Source organism: Hyaena hyaena, unplaced genomic scaffold, assembly GCF_003009895.1.
Source record: "Hyaena hyaena isolate Hyena2069 unplaced genomic scaffold, ASM300989v1 scaffold_0, whole genome shotgun sequence".
Lineage (NCBI taxonomy): Eukaryota > Metazoa > Chordata > Mammalia > Carnivora > Hyaenidae > Hyaena > Hyaena hyaena.
In genome coordinates this window covers 11,739,879-11,756,919 of record NW_024080632.1, presented here as the reverse complement: position 1 = coordinate 11,756,919, position 17,041 = coordinate 11,739,879, and the positions used below count along the sequence as shown (strand labels likewise).

Below are 17,041 nucleotides of genomic sequence, written 5' to 3'. Positions count from 1 at the left end.
GCTCCCAGCCCACCAGTTCTCAAAACTCTCTATGGATCCAGTCAGGCAAATTTTGTACCAGCCCATATTGAACCGGAGAAAATTAAGTTCAATGTAATGAGTTTTTCATCCAGCTAAATGCGTTTGATTTAAGGACTCATTCTTTCTTCGGAGGCTTGGTCAGTACTACCTCTTCTGGTGGTCAGATGTCACTTAGGTGGCAGAAAATGGTGGTTTTCTTTTATTCTGCACAGATGTGGTAAAAGTTGACAGTGCCATGCCACTTTCCATTAAAAAACAGCAACAACAAGAACCAACCAGAACGGGTCCTGCAGATGCCCGTCTCTGCCCTTCCTCTGCATTCTGGTCCCTCTCTTCTCTAAACCACAGTGAATGGTGTGGCCTGTGGAGTCTCTCAGCTGAGCAAGAGCTCGAAAGGCTTTTGCAGAATGTGCGAGAGCCTGGATCAAGGGTCTGAAGACCCGGGCTGCTATATGCTTTCCCTTAGCCTTCTTTTCCCTGTCTGCAAAATGAGATGCATACCTCCATCCTGCCTTTCTCCTAGGCTTGTTCTGAACTTCACCTCAGACCGTGGATAGGATTAAGCTTTTTGAACACATCACATCTGGGTTTATTAGGAGTAAGCTTAATAAAACCACTACGATGACAAATAATAACACTAGCAATGATTACGTATTGAGTATCAGTTATGTCCCAAGCATTGGGCTAAGTTTCTCATACAGAACTGAAAGTGCATGAGGGTAGGATCCTTGCCTGTCTTGTTCGCTCATGTTCAGCCATTGCCTGGAACAGTGCCTGGTACATAGTAGGTGCTGAATGCATATTTTTTAAATGAATGAACACCTCAACTCACTCCTTCCTCACAACCACCCTATGAAGTAGGTATGATTATTAGCCCAAAGTACAGATGAGGCATGGAGGCCCAGGAAGGCGAAATGACACAAGGGAAGTCTTATAATGAAGCACATGGACTCTGAGGTCAGACTTTCTGGGTTTGGATCCTAATTTCTCTATTTCATTTAGCTCCTTTTCACTTAAGTGTTTTAGGCCATGGTTTCCTCAATGTAAAATGGGCATCTTAGTGGAAGCTCCCTTAAACGGCACTTATAAGAAATAGATGAGGTGGCACATGAAAGAATTCAGCCTAGCACCTGGCGCATAGTGGGTGCTCAGTTGGCATTGGTTGTCGTTACCCAGGGTCTCCCAGGGAGACAAGACCATGAACCCCAGAGTCTATAGATCTGCTCCAAAGCCCATGTCTTCATCACTGCCCCCTACTGCCTCCTCACATTAACAAATTTCATGAGGCCTCTTTCATGGACCTTAGGTTCTTTCTGCTCCCATTCTACCTTCTCCTTCTCCTCCACCTCCTCCTTTACCTCTTCTTCCTCCTCCCCCTCTTCCTGTTCCTTTCCTTTTCCTTCTCCTCTTCCTCCTCCTACTCCTTCTTCTCTTTCTTTTTCCTCTTCTTTCTCTTCTTTCTTTTCCTCCTCTTCCCCTTCTCTTCCTCCTCTTTCACCTCCTTCCCCCTCTCCTTCTATTTCTCCCTCTTTCTTTCTTATGGTGTTTGCAGGGTTTTGTTGGCAAGGAATACAAGGCAACTGTTCGCCTAAGCTGGAGGCAGAAGGAGGGGAAAAGGAGGCTGTCCTTCTCCTTGGTCTAGCTTCCACTGTAGTCAGCCCTCGTCCAGATGCCCTCTCCAGTGAGGGCAGATTCAGCAGAGAGCCCCATGCCATCAGGGAAAGGGATTGGCCAAGGCTTGGTGCCACCAACCTCTCTGTCATCCAGTCGGTCCTCTGGCTATGAGAGTAAGCTTCTGAGACATGAGACATGATTCCTGCCAGCTCCCCTTCCTCCCAACTGGGCCACCTACCTAAGTCACTTCAGCTCTGTGAGCCTGTTTTTCCTTCTGAAAAATGGTGATAATAGTTGCTTCTACCTCAAAGAACTATTTTGCGGATCAAATGAGAAAAAAAAACCAACAGCTGTGTAAAGTATGGGATATTTTCTCATATTACTTTACTTTTGTTCTAACAAAAGTGCCTGGCACATAGTAATATTTCCCCTTCCCTTTATTCATCAGCCATCTCAGTTGGGTGGACCCATCCTTCAAAGCCCAGCTCATATGTTCCTTTATTTGTAAAGCCCTGTCAGGCACCAAGACAACACTGGTCCTTTCTCTGTGGTCTTAACCACATACTGTACTTTTCCATCACCACCATAATCACAATAGTCAACAACTGGTTAAGCCTGGATACTGCCTCATCCAAAGGTAGCTGGCCTTGATACTGAAGGCTATCAGGTATCACTCTTTAGTTGCTGAACTATGAGAAAGTCCAGAGGTACCAGGGGAGGGAGGGGATAGCTTTGCTGACGTGGGGGTAGGGTGGTGACAGGGTCTATTAACCAACCAGTGTGCAAGTTTTTGAATATTCTGACAACTAAGGAGAAGTGGTGCTCATTGACTCCATCTCGGCCCTAATTACACTTCCTTCCACTGTACTGCAGCCTTCTGTTGACTACCAGGCTGAGCTCTGGAGTTCAGGAAGAGTGTTTTATTCATCTCTGTCTCCCTGATGCCTTGAACAGAGATGGTTGAGTGGAGATGAAGAACATGAATGAGGCTGTGAAGGGTACCTAAATCATCTCCTTGGGACCCTCCATTTGGATCTGGGCTCTGACTGAGCAAGAGGGCTTCAGGTTATCTTTAGCTCACCAACTAGGATTTCAATAAGACACAACCCTGAATTTGCATATTCATGTATGCAAATAGGCCCCCTGGATGTAATGTGCCAGTCCTTGATTTTTTAAAGAGCCATGCATATGAAATACCTGCAGTGGAGTGTGGCACAGAAGACCCTTTACACTCAGGTTCCTGCTTATCCCCAGAACCCCGTCTCTTGCCCTGGAATTCTGCTTCCATCCCTAACTCCAGGCCTCACTTCCTGCTTCCTTTGGCTGATTCTTGCTCACCACTGGTTTCTCAGTTAGTTGTTGCTTTCTCTGCCCTAACCTAATGCTAACCCTAATTCCTTTCCCTGCCTGCTACCTCCCACCCCATCTCTGGATCTCTGCTTCATTGTTGTGTATTGTCTTTTACAGTCTTTACCTTGTCTGTCTCCCTCATAAGAAAGCACAGACTGTTCTATATTCACTGTATCCCGAGAGCCATGGCAGGGCGGACCCTTGATTATTTTGTGGATAATTGGTAGATCCGAATGAATGATTGAAAGGATTCTTCAAGGGCAGTGACTTTGCTGTTCTCTTTAACAGGGAGCTCAGGAAAATGTTGGGGCCAAGACTTTCAAGAAACCTATGGTCCACCCTGGCAGCTTCATCTACCTCTGCCTTTTGCAAGAGAGAAGAGGAGAAAAGGTCTAGCATGGAGGGCACTCAGAGAGAGTTAGACTTGGGGGTATGTGATGCCCCCAGAAGTCAGACAACCATGAGTAGGGTGGGGCGAGCCTTTCGGGCTGCAGCTGCTGTTAAGGATGGAGGAAACTGAAAGCAGAGGAAGCAGAGGCCCTGGCTCTGGTCCCAAGTCCTGCAAGGACTAGCCTGGGCCTGAGGCCATACTGTTATTACTACCTCTGCTCCAACTATTACCAGTGCTGCTACTATTCTCATTGCTCCCTTTCTATTTCCATGGTTACTATTACTGCTGCCACTGTTATTAGTAGTAGCATTTCTGTCTTTACTTTCATTCTAACAAAAGTACCTGGCACATAGAGCTCTCTCTATCTATGTGTTACAGTCTACTTTTATTTACATTAACTCATCCCATCCTTATAACATACCTCTCATAAGGCATGTCTCACTGTTCTCCTCATTTTGCAGATTTAGAGAAAACTGAAGCACAGAAAGTTTATGTAACTCGCTCAAGGTCCCACAGTTGGTAAGTGCAGAATCAGTCCCGGAAAGCTCTGGTCATAACATCCACTCATATTTGTTGAGTTTTCCCCCTGTGCCAAGCACCGGGCTCAACAGTTTCTATTACTACTTTGCTTTTGTCTTAACAACAGGGTTTTTGAAGAAAAGACTTATTATCTGCATTTTTTTTAAAAAAAACAGATGAGGAAACCGAGGCTTGAAAAGGTTTAAGTAACTCTCCCTAGCTCAGAGCCAGGACTTGACAGCATAAGCACAGCTCCGTGTTTTGAACAAACTCTAACTTGCCACAGCCCACGGAAGTCATTCCTCTTCTCTGTTTTCTCTTCTTGGAATCAGGGTGCTGAGCTCGGTGAGCTCTTAATGCCTGTCCCTTCTAGGTACTGATGGGCTTTCAGCTCCTCTGAGAGGGGTTGGACCCATGGGAGACACTGAACGTCAAGAACCAATAGCCAAACTGGTTCCTTACAAGCTGGTGCGGGAGGACCGCACATTTTTGTGTTTTGTTTTTAGTATCATCCAGCCTTTTGCAACATCTTGATAGGCCTGGTCTGTTAGAAAACCATCCCAGGCAGGGAATCAAACAAGCCAGTTGCTTCCAATGGCCCTTTTTAGTGAGGGTCAGTTGGGGCCACCAAATGGGGTGCCACAAATACCAGGGAAAGACAAGGTGATTTTTACTCATTTAAATTCTTATGCCTCTTCTTGCTTCTATTTTAAACTGATTTCTAACTTTGCAACAATTCCCCTGGGAGACAGATGAGCTTGGCACGCCCCTTTTCCAGGTTTGGAAGCCGAGGCTGGGAGGGGTAGAAGGAATTGTCCAGCTAAGCCAAAACTTGCACCCACCCAGGCCTCCACACTCTCTGCCATGCTGGGAAGACCTTTTATAAAACATCACTGGAATCTGCAAAATACTCAGCAACCACAAGGCACTTCTATAAAGGGGGGAGGGAGCTGAGAAAGTTATGGATGGTTCCAGCTAGGCAGAGGATTTGGACAAAACGAGACCTTGGTGATCCAGGGTGCCTTGCCTGGTAAAGAAGAGTTTCCCAGAAGGCACTGCAGGTGATAACTTGTATCAACCAGGCCCAGCTAGTGTTTATCATGGCCTTCCCTTCCTGCAAGCACCCTGAGCTTCTCCTTTCTTTCACCTGAAATTTTCAGATTCACTCGTAGCTAGAGGAGACCTAGACTGTAGTCTAGGTCAACGTTGCATTTCTTCCTGTTTGTGTATCTGTGCCTTGAGCATCAACAAAAGGCCTTCACATACTTTATCTTATTGGATGCCCCCAACAGCCCCATAGGCAAGTGGTACTACTTCAAGTTTACCAATGAGAACACTGAGTTTCAAAGAAGTTAAGCGGCTTTCCCATAGCCACACAACCAGCAAGCAACAAAGCTAGGACCTGAGTTCAGATCCAACTCTAAATCCCTTGCTCAGGAAACTTCCTGGTGTCAGGCTGTCTGAAGTCACATTCCAGCTCCTCCTTGTTGCCTAAAGGAGCGTTACAGGATTCCGTTCAATGCTGGGTTGCTAAATCGGATTCACTCGTGCTTTGCCCTCTGGCTTTACCCCGGACCGTAATCTCTCTGAGCCTTGGTTTTTCTGTCCCATCTGTGGAAGGGACTCGTGAGAGCAGTCACGCCCCCAATTCTCTGAGGCCTCGTGTGAACACATGAGAGGTCACAGATCAAGCGCTATGAGCTCCTTGAAGGAAAATTCTCATATACATTCAAGGCCGTGTTTATATAGGTGAAATCAAATCCCAGCCGCTAATCAATGCTGCAGGCTAGCTGGCATCAAAGACGCAGACTTCACTGAAATGCTGGAATGCCTCTGGTACATCAAAGACCCCCTCTTTTCCTCCCTCCCCCAAGAAACCTCCTTACAGTGTCTTCACACATGCATTCCTGCAGATGTCACTCTGGAGACCAACATGTATTTTTCAATGTTTCCCTGATAAAAAGCCTGGGTATGTTAGCTTTACTTCTCCCCCAACTGAAGGCTGCCAAAGGCTGGTGAATGACCCTTTGGTTGATCAATAATGAGGCCTGAAAGCCAGTAGGGTATTTGCCCAAAACTGAATTAAAATGTGCCGTACACTGCCCTGAACTTGTGTCTCCACCTCCCCCCAGTGTCATGGCCAAGACTGGCCGAGGAGGCTGTGTGGAATACTTACTACACCCCTGGCCGACAGGAGGCTGAGCATCTGGAGGGGCTGGCTGGGCGGGTGGCTGGAGCGGGCCTCGGGGCTGGCCTTGCCGAGGGTCTTGGAGCAGCGGTGGGAGCGCCTTCGGCGGGACTTCCGCCCTTCCTCGGGGGACCTGCCGCGGTGCCTGGGGGGCAGGGGAGACAGACGTGAGGGTCTTTTGAAGGGCAGCGTAGCAAGAGGGGTGGCTGTAGAGCCAGTCGGATCTGAGGACTGTGGAATGTGTTTGGGTATGTTTGTGTGAACTACGTGTGCTTCCATTCATCCATCTGTCCGTCTGTCCATCTGCTCCCCTGCACCTGCCCATTCCTTCCTTCCTTCATTCACTCTCTCATTTGTTCATTCCACAAGTGTTTATTCATGTACCTGACACTGTCTTGGGGGCTGGGGGTGTAGCTGGGAAGATAGAAAACGTCCCTAGCCTGATTTGGTTTAGTGTCCGTTGTGTGTGTGACTGTCAGTATGCTTGTACATGACCGTGTATATGTCTGGGTGTGTCCATCTGTCTGCCTATAGATACGACTGGGCATATCTGCATGTCTTTGTGTATGTGACTGCCGTCTGTGAAACAGACGCATCCTATATTGACTGCCACCCAAAACTGGTGGAAAAAAGTAGCCGACAAAAATGACAAAGATGCCTTGTGTAAGATTGTCGGACCTGGCCGTCCTGTCTGCAGCAGAAACCAAGGGAATCTCTGACTCTTTAGAAAGGGCATATTCCACTAGCCTGTTAGCTCTGGGCCACAGTAGTAATAAAACTAACACCTTACTGATTTGCATGGCACTTGCCCTCTTAGGGCATTTCTGCAGCTTGAAGATACAACACAAACAAGATACAACACAAACAAGGCAGGTTATTTCCCATTTTACAGATGAGAGGCTGAGGCTCAGTGCTGTTCAGGAACCTGCCTGAAGTCGCACAGCTTGAAAGTGGCAGAATCGGGGCCAGGGCAGACTTTTCCGCCCTGGTAGGAAGCAATGCCTCTTGGTCATGCTCTGACACGTCCCTCTGTGCTCTGGGACCTCCAGATCATTTTCCCTGGCTGTGTGGCCAGTGCCTAGTGGAGCGTCCCTCAGCCCGACATGCACTGGGGAGCTCAGGCAGCAACGCCACCAGGAGAGGTAACCACAGAAAGGGGCTGAGGCTGGGCTCTGCAGTGGTAGCCATGTCGCCTAAGAGGTAAGATAGAGGGCAGTGGATGGAGTGTCTGCAAGCTCTCTGCATGGTCCTCTGACTCTGGCCAGCAGGGCTTAGCTGCTGAGAGCTTATTCAGCCTGGGCCTGGGGTGAAGGGCTCAGGCTGGGTCCCCTCTGGACCAGGGTCCCTGTCCCAACTCTGCCAGTCACTGTGACCTTGCTCAGATGCCTTTGCTCGCCACTGGAGTTTTCTGCATTTCCATGTCAGTAATGCAGCTGAGCACTTTGCGCCAATGCCCTCCAGACACAGGCCACCAGGAGCACGCCTGCGGCTGAATAAGCAAGTTTACTGCTCCCTGCAGTGAGGGAGAGCACACACCAGACGGAAGTGTAGACTGTCCCTGTTCGAGAGTGCCCTGGGCATGTGGCAGGTGACTTTAAGGAACTGGGACGTTGTTCTGGATCGGATGCTGGCATTAAGTGGAGGTGATACTCTGACTGGGGATCTTCATAAATCTTCAGAGCCCAGACCAAGGCCAAGGCTAAAACTGGAAAAGAGGGGCGCCTGGGTGGCTTAGTCGGTTAAGCGTCCGACTTTCGCTTAGGTCATGATCTCGCGGTTCGTGGGTTCGAGCCCCGCGTTGGGCTCTGTGCTGACTGCCAGCTCAGAGCCTGGAGCCTGTTTCAGAGTCTGTATCTCCCTCTCTCTCTGACCCTCCCCTGCTCATGCTGTCTCTCTCTCTCCTAGAAATAAATAAAAATATTTAAAAAAAAAAACTGGAAAAGAAACAACAGTCCCTCATGCTAGCCAGGATAGACAGATGCTGGGTCACTTTTGTTGTGGACAAAGTTCCTGTTTCCTCTGGGCTCCGACCTGATGACAGAGGGGTTCTCGTTTTGTCTTGACCACTCAGGGCTGGAGAGCAACCTGTCTGATGCCCATGCTCTTTACGGTTTTTGGTGTTTAGGGGAAACAGGAGGACCTACTGGCAACGGCACACGTCAGGGTCTGCTTTTCTGTTCTCAAATGCTTCTTACCCTTGGCTCCACATTTGCATCATGAGAGAAGATTTAAAAATCTCGCTGACCCCGCCCCACCTCATCTGAGCTAGATCAGAAAGAACATCTAGAGGGTGAGGTCCAGGAATTTGGTATTTAAAAATTTTTCCAAGGTGACTGCCAAGTGCAGCCAAAGTGGAGAGGTCCTGGTGTAGTTTATAGTGCGATCGGGATGATCAAGAGAGAAAATGTGGGGCGCCTGGGGGGCTCAGGGTTTGTGGGTTTAAGCCCTGCATCAGGCTCTGTGCTGACAGCTTAGAGCCTGGAGCCTGCTTCAGATTCTGTGTGTGTATGTCTCTCTGCTCTTCCCCTGCTCATGCTATCTCTCTTTGTCTCTCTCTCCAAAAATAAATAAACATTACAAAAATTTTTTTAAAAGAGAGGAAATGTATTTGAAACTGTAGCACACTGCCTGCAGGGACTAGGAAAATATTCCCCCTCTCCTCTGCTTCCTTCTTTCTCCAGACATTGTTTTAACTGGAATGAGGTGGGACCTGGACAGTGGCATTTTATTTTACTTTATTTATTTAAAATTTTTTAAAAAATTTTATTTATTTATTTATTTATTTAGAGAGTCAAACATCAACATCAACAAAGCCGCACTCCTTTTCTTCTCAGCCATGAGCAAGCCCTCCTCCCCTTTCTGAGGCCAGGACAGCCAATGAGTCAGCACAGAGAGGGTCCTGGTTAGGAGAAACCTGAATCGCAAGGGCCTCAGAACGAGTACTTTCTGCTGTGTGGCCTTTCATAGGCTGCTCAGCTTCTCTGTGCCTAGAGTAACCCTTAGAGCGCCAAGTCCAAAGCCAGACTCCGCAGTTCAATCTAGCTCTGTCACTTAGTAACTGATTAAAAAGTTCCTTAACCTCTCTGTGCCTCAGTTTCCTCATCTTTAGAATGGGGGATAACAACGGTCGCTACTTTATAGGGTAGTCAGGGGCTCGTGCAGTTGACTCAGGGAGCGGGCTCAGCAGCGCACACCGTGGCGTGCGGGCGGGCACTGGCGCTGAGGGAGCGCACGCATGCGCACACTGTTGTTCCTGCGTGCGGAGGTGCTGACAGTGCCAGGTAGGGGCGGGGAGGCTCCCCGGGGCCAGGGGTTACCTGCTCTCACAGCTTGAGGAGCGGGTCTCCGAACTCTGGGACCTGGAGGGGCAATGGTGATGACGGTGACGGTGAGACTTTCGGGGCCGGCTTCGTGATCTTGGGGGCAGTGAGAAGGAGGGAGTCGGAGGGGGAGGGGGAGAAGGGGGAGGGGGAGGGCGTAAGAGGGGGGAGGGAGGAGGAGGGGGAAGAGGTGAGGGAAGGGGAGTAGGACAGGGAGGGAGAAAGAAAGAGGAGGGGGGAAGGGGGAGGGGGAAGGGGAGGGGGAGAGGAAGGGGGAGGGGAGGGGGGAATAGGAGAGGGGAGGGGGAAGGGGGAGGAGAGGGGAAAAGGAGGAGACAGAGAGAGGGAGGGAGAGAGAGATTTTGATCTTGTGACATACATGACATACATCTTCTTCTTGCACCTGATTCACTGTCCCTCCCAAAGTTGGGCATCTCCCCCTACTCACGCCCCGCTCCACCACACCCCAGCTCTTTGGGCGTCTGGCCTCTCCAGCCAGCCGTACTGAACACAAGTGAGTGGCACGCAGTCCTTTGGAGCAGCCTGGGACTCGGGTCTCAGATTCCCACCCTGCCGAACCCACCCGCCCACACCTGACAGGTGTCTCGTCCCCTCTCCCCCACCTAAGGCAGGGGTCTCAATCTCGGTCAGCCACCACAATGTGCGAATCAGCCAGGCAAGAGCTAAAGAAAGAAGTGGCCTTGCCTCGGGAATATTGGCGGGGAGTTGGAGCTTCTAATTCTATAAGTGAATGTGGAAATACAGATTTTTTTTAATGTAAAATATTCCTATTTTAAATGGAAGGTCATTTTTTAAAAAGACACTGGGGGCGAAGAAGGCACATTTGCAGAGTAAATTAGGCCTTTGGGCTGCCAATTTATAACCTCAGACCTGGAAAATTAAGTCCAGATTCTTCGCATGGAGTCAAAAGCCCCCTTTCAGAGTTATAAACATCGCTGGCAACAAAAACTGTAACAATTAACAACCACCACTACCACTAATAGTGCTGTTATTATAGGTCACTTCAGTTCCCCCTAAATGATAATAGTGACTCAGAAGTAGTAGCAGCAGAGACCATGGTCATGGAGTGTGTACAAGGAATGTGAATGGTTTGGGCCAAGGCAGGAAGTCAGTGGGAGTTAGAGAGGGCTCTATTGGGAGGTAGCATGGTTATTCCAACAAGGGACTCAGGGATTCTTGTTTATGTGATAAACTGACCATATCCCTTCCCTGGTTAAAACCATCCCAGTGCCCTCATGTCGAGCCTGCATTCTGACCCTGAAGCCCAAACAGCTGGAGGAGTCAGCCCCTGCCACGCTCTCTCGCTTCTTTGTGTGACATCTCTTGCTCCGGCTGGGCAGGCTCGAGCGAGTCCACACTGCGTGTATTCTGGCTCATATATGTCCCAGTCCATGATGTCCTTCTGAGGATGATGATGACAGGTAGCCCACATTTAACACATACCGCCTGCCAGGCCCCACAGTCTAAATGGACCCGTCTCTTCCTTCACAACAACAACAACGCATGAAGTCGCTTCTCTTACTTCTCAGATGAAGAAACTGAGGCAGAGAGTTTAAACCACTTGCCTAACCTGCAGCCCAGAATGGTTACCTCCATTCTCACTCCCAATCTAGACACTTCCTCCTGTAGGCAGCCGCTGCTCACTACCAAGCCGGCCACCATGCCCTGGGCTCCTAGCTGCCCTCACTGTGCCATGACCTGTCCCATCTGGTTCCTGTGTTCCACTAGGAACTCTGAGCTCCTTGAGTCTGGAAGAATATTTGGCCAAGCTCTCTCCTTGGGCCGAGCCCAGGGCCTGCCACGATTTAGGGCCTTACTAAGGGATGTTGAATACAAGAAGGCCAAATCTCCCCAGAGATCACTTGTTCAGAAGCATCCCCGACCACAGAATTTGGCAAGAACCATCCTTTATCTTAGGGACGCCTTGTTTTTCTTGCTTCTCCCTCTCCTGATGCTTGTCTTTTGCATCACCTAGCAATTTCTGGGCCTCATCCAGCTCTTGGCACCAGCGAGGGTGGCCTCCTTGCTGCCTTCAAGCAGTCAGCCTCAGTGATGACCACCCCCACGATCCCCACCAGTGCTCTTAGAGTCTCAGTCCAGCCCCTGGCTTTGTCTGTCTATACTGCAGCCCCACTGCACAAGTGATTCCAAGGTCTCTGACACTATGTACTCGGTCTGCGCTTGGTGTGAACGCACATTCAATACATATGACCAATAATTGCCTTTTGACTTGAACTGAACAAGCTTGATGATCGGAAAGCTGTTCTCTGAGCTAATTCAAAGCTCTACGGCTTCTTTCTGGAGCATTCCCCAGGCGCCTGTGGGGTGGCTCAAACGCCCTCCTTTGCACTGACCTTGGATGAAGTGACCCCTCAGGCAGCAAAGCAGGGTGCCCTCCCTCTGTGTCCCTGCCTCCTCTTTTCCCTCCCCAACAGCCAACTGCATTTCATCTTATTGCCTTTGATCCTCACTTTAGAAGCTTCTTGGCGGGAGATAAAATATTAGTTGATTGGAAAACACATGCACTAACATTTGCGGGGTATAAAGTAGGTGGGTTGTAACCACATTTACTTTTAATTTGTCTGGGAACTGAACTCTGCAGGCAGCGCTAGCTGATTTGAATTTCTACTACCAGCTATAAACCGTGAACCAGCTGGGGCCCCGAGACCGGAGGTAGGAGCTTCGCTGAAATCTCCATGACGTAAGCCCCGCAGCCAAGGCTCGGACTCACATGCACACTCACGCGTGTTCTTGCACATGATCGTGCCCCCATAACCACTCATGTACATACAGCACACCTATGTGCACAAGTAAGAACCACCCCACACCCTCCATATGCATAATGCACACAGGTGGATAAGTGGTGCACATGCAGAGTGCAGAAAATCGTACAGGAGCACCTTTATGTACATGGTTCACACTCCTGTTTACATAAGCAGGAGCATACAGAATGCTTCTGTGTGGACACAAATATACACCACACACACAGTACCCCCATTGCATAGATTTATACACACCATACACACAAATGTTTGCAGGATGTTTGCAGACGTTTGCAAACAACGTGAGCAATATACATATACACCTTTCATAGAAATGTATCCGCAATGCACTCCAGGCACACAGATGCCCATCATTCACTTTCACGCATACACAAACACACGCACAGGCCCATCATACACGCAACCTTGTGCATTCACACATACCCAAACGCACAACTGCCGTTCACCCCTCTGCCTTTCCCTGCCTTCCTTCCTCTCGCCCACCCCCACCCCATGTTTATTTGGCCACTCGGACACTCTGCTATGAAGAGGTCAGGTTCCCCGCCTCCCCTGAAACTGGAGAGAAGAATGTTCCAGGTGGTCCCTACTTACTGTTTTTTGTGCCTCTTCTCGTCCCTTCTTTTGCTTTTTGGGCTGGAGGAGCTAATGGAGAAATGGCCAATTAATTAAAAGATGCAGAATCCCAGTTCCAGATAAAAAGAGACAAGTAGCTAAGATGCTTAACACACCGGGGTTACCAGACCCAGGCAGTTTGGGAACAGATGCTAATCATTTCCAAGACCAGAGCAGTCACCGCTGATTTTTTCACCTGGCAGGTTCAGCTAGAGACAGTGACCCCCACACACAGACTGAGAATGAGGTGTGCTAGGGGCCACGGCCAGCTCTGGGAGCTTAATAATAACGGTCATAAATAAAGGTAATAATAATACCTGCTGCCTTTCAAGGATTTGTTGTAAGCAAACGCTCTGCTAAATATCTTCATCAACAGTCTTATTTTACTCTGTAGGGGAGGCACATTTATTTAATACATATTCATTTTACAGATGTGGGAAACTGAGCCTCAGCTAGGCTGAGAAACTTGACCAGGATCACACAGGTGAGCTACCATGTGGCCCCAGACCATGGGTCCCCAGAGTCTACACTACTGACTGATGTTCAATTTATAAGAGCAAAGAATGGAATATGTAGGGAGATACTCTGAAGCTCACGAGGCTTGGCTGATTCTGAAACGTATTGCCCATGATTATTGAAGTATCTGTTGTTGTTATTTAAGTCAGAGGGCTGGGGTATGGATGGGTCCAGTGGACAGTGATAAGCGGGTTCCCAGCATTAACAACTAGTGTGAGTTCCCAGCATTCATGCCCCAGAGGGTGAATGCTATTTGGTAGTTGAAGCCAGACTGGCTTCAGAGGGCCACCAGGAATGCAGGACTAGCCTAGGTCCTAGATAAGGGGAAAACCTTACACAACTGCTATTGCTCCTTGACGTTAGCTGTGTGATTTCTCTCTGTGTTTGAAACTCAGCTGGGCAGTGGAAGAGCCCAGGACCTCACTGAAATATACAGGTTCACTTCCCAGCTTTGCGGCTCAGTCGCTGTGTGACATCAGGCAAGTTGCCTGTTCTCTGGAAGACCCAGTGTCCTTGACCGTGAGGTGGGGCCATCGCTCAGGCTGCTGGGCTGGGAGACTGGCTGACATTGGTAATCGATCTCTACCTGTTAAGTGGATAAACAAAGGACTTTGCAGTCTGCCAACTGCTCTAGGTGTGGCTGTTATTTAAGAAGCCACTGTAGGGTGTCCTGGTTCTGTGTTTGACAGACGTGGGTTGGAATTTTGGCTCTGCCACCTAACTGTGTGTCTGTGGACATGCCTGTCACATCTGTCTGAATCTCAGTTTCCTCGGGGCGCCTGGGTGGCTCAGTCGGTTAAGCGTCCGACTTCGGCTCAGGTTATGATCTCACAGTTCGTGGGTTCGAGCCCGGTGTCAGACTCTGTGCTGACAGCTAGCTCAGAGCCTGGAGCCTGCTTCGGATTCTGTGTCTCCCTCTCTCTCTGACCCTCCCCTGCTCAAGCTGTCTCTCTCTCTCTCTCAGAAATAAATAAAACATTAAAAAATTTGTCAATCTCAGTTTCCTCATCTGTAAAATGGGAGAATAAATATATCCAGTGTACAGGGTTATAACGGAGATCAGTGGAGGTTACATATGCACACACACGGCGGGGGCTTCATGCAGGATCCAATTTATAGCGAATACCCTGTAGATGACCGCTCTATATGTGCTCACCTAGTGCTTCCAGTCCAGTAGGACTTGGCCTCTGTCCTTTGGCTAGGATCTGGGAAGACTCTGGTGGGGTGGCTGGGGCTGACGGTTCCCTAAGTGCCCCAACCCAGGATTTCAACTGGTGATAGGACAAACAGACTCTGACCAGGGTAGTGAGGCTTTCCAGGGAGGGGTATTGGTGGGGGCTGGTCCAGGAGCGACCGTCCAGCTTGATGGAAGGCAAAAAAGCTAGCTTGGAACTTTCAGGGAAACCAGACTAAGGCCTTCATTTTGGAGGAAACCGAGGCCAGGAAGATGAAGGGGGTACGTTCAAGAGCACAGAGATGGAGACGGAGAACTGACTCTAGAAGCTGCCTAAAACCTTGTTAGAAAGCAGGAGGCAGAAGCAAGCAGCCAGAAGCGAAAAGGTTCTTACCTGTGCCTTCTCTTCTTGGAGAATGACCTGATTAAAGGAATTAAAAGGAAGAGAGATAGGGAGGGAGGGAAAGAAGAGAGGAGGAAGAAAGGAAGGAGGGAGGGAAGAAAATAAATACAGGTGAGTCTGAGGTTTGTTTTCCTGGGACAAACGTATCAGCGCATTTATGATCATGCTACGTGGGGGTTGGGACACCTGGCGAATCCTCCTTCTCAGAGACTTCGGACTATGGAGACCATATGGGAGATACTGGTTTGCATTTTGAATTTCAGGGAAAACCACCAGCGCTTCAATCCTCACCCCAGAATTGTCAGTGAGCCTGTCTCAGGTGGGGGTGAATGAGGGGGATACACGAGTCCCCTACCTCCTCTCCTACCCCCAGGTGAAGGTGAGCCTAGTTTCTTCATCTTCCTCCTCCTCATCATGGGACAACCAGCCTCCATATGTGGAACTTAACTGCACCAGGCTCCACGCTAAGCGTCTCAATCTTCACCCAAGCCCTGGGAAGTTCTAGTAACAACCGTTTTGCAGACGCTGAAGCTCAGAGAAGTTAGTTAAGTTGCCCAGGGTCACACAGCTCCACCCGTGTAAGTCCTATGGATTCTTCAGAGCTCCGCTCAGATATCACCTCCTTGTGGCATTTTCTGATGCCCTCAGGCTGGGTGGGTGCCCCTAACCCCCGCTTGGGTGAGCTTCTGAGCTGAGTCATTTACTACAGATCCCTGCACATTATAATTATTCATCTCCCCCATTAGAATGCGAGCAACTTGAAGGCCAGGGCTGGATTTTGGTCACTGTGCTGTCCCAGAAGCCCAGAATCCTCATTCATGACATATACTGGGTATTCAATAAACAGATGTGAAAAATAGGATTTTTTTTTTTAGCCCTGAAGCCATGTTAATGGAGGGGAGAGAAAGAAAAATTTCTATGATTCCCCCCACTAGCTCATATCTCTGAAAAAGTCCATTATCATTAACCCAACATTTCAAGAGCTTGGAGAAGTGGGGCCAGAAGTAGGGGTGATGCCTAGCAGGTGTTTTGGAAAATACCAGCAACACCATTTCCTCCTCCTAATCTCCCACTTAATGAGCTTCCTTCTCTCTTAAGCTCCACCTCCTGGGCCAAGCGTCGCTGGCAGAAGAAGCAGTTCCTAAGTTTCTGGCATAGTCTCTTTCTCATGAAGAGAAACCCTTGAGTGAGAAGCCACTTGACTTCCAAGATCTGGATATGGAAAGGTCCCCCCAGATAGGACAGACTGGTCAGCAGAGGAAGGTTACAGGAAGGCAGCTCAGTCACCGGCAGGCCATTGCTGCCACAGGGGACCCCACGTCGGGAAAGGTTTCTAACACCAAATTACCGACATTTCGCTAACCAGCTTGCCCACATCTCGTGTTAAGCGTGTTCTCATCCACAGTCGGAATGTCTGGGCAGGCAGTGGACACAGCTGGTGAAAACAGACTGAGTTGAGACCATTCTGGCAACAAGGGCTGAGACGTGGCCACACCGCTGGCTTGGGAAAAGCCACTGTGGGGCAACGTTGAACCAAGGGTGAGATGCAAGGGGGAAACCCACGTGAACTCTTCTCTTTTGTTCCCCTGTGATTGTTTAATTGCACAAGTAATCCACCACTGATGGAGGCTGACTGGAAGATGGGGATAAGCCAAAAAAGAAAGGATAGATAATACTCTTTCCCTAACGTCCACAGCCAAACACAGCAAACAAAGAACTTACACTGGGAATTTCAAACTCCCTGCCCCCAGGGGCCAAGCAGGCATCGTACATGTGTGTAGGTGAGGGGGAGTCTAAGGGGGTTTGTGGCACCCCAGAGCGCCTACGCTCTGTCTAAATGCACAGCGATTCCTCAACTCTAGCTGGCGGCCTCCTGTGGGAAAATTGGTCCAGTGAAATCCAGATGGCCAACAGACACACGAAACGATGCTCAGCATCCCTCCTCATCAGGGAAATACAAATCAAAACCACACTGAGATACCACCTCACACCAGTCAGAGTGGCTAAAATGAGCAAATCAGAGAACTCTAGATGCTGGCGAGGACGTGGAGAAACGGGCACCCTCCTACACTGTTGGTGGGAATGTAAACTGGTACAGCCCCTCTGGAAAACAGTGTGGAGGTTCCTCA

At 49.2% G+C, this 17,041-nt stretch overlaps 1 protein-coding gene across 1 annotated transcript in view; it reads right to left on the bottom strand.

Annotated features, from left to right (window-relative positions):
* Positions 1–17,041, bottom strand: part of SRRM4 (serine/arginine repetitive matrix 4) — a 147,673-nt gene that overhangs the window by 16,450 nt on the left and 114,182 nt on the right. The window contains exons 5-8 of the mRNA XM_039221263.1: positions 14,904–14,930; positions 12,799–12,849; positions 9,401–9,499; positions 6,072–6,228 (exon numbers count right to left, since the gene is read on the bottom strand). Of these exons, the coding sequence (XP_039077194.1) occupies positions 6,072–6,228; positions 9,401–9,499; positions 12,799–12,849; positions 14,904–14,930 (334 nt within the window). The remainder of the gene's footprint in view (positions 1–6,071; positions 6,229–9,400; positions 9,500–12,798; positions 12,850–14,903; positions 14,931–17,041) is intronic.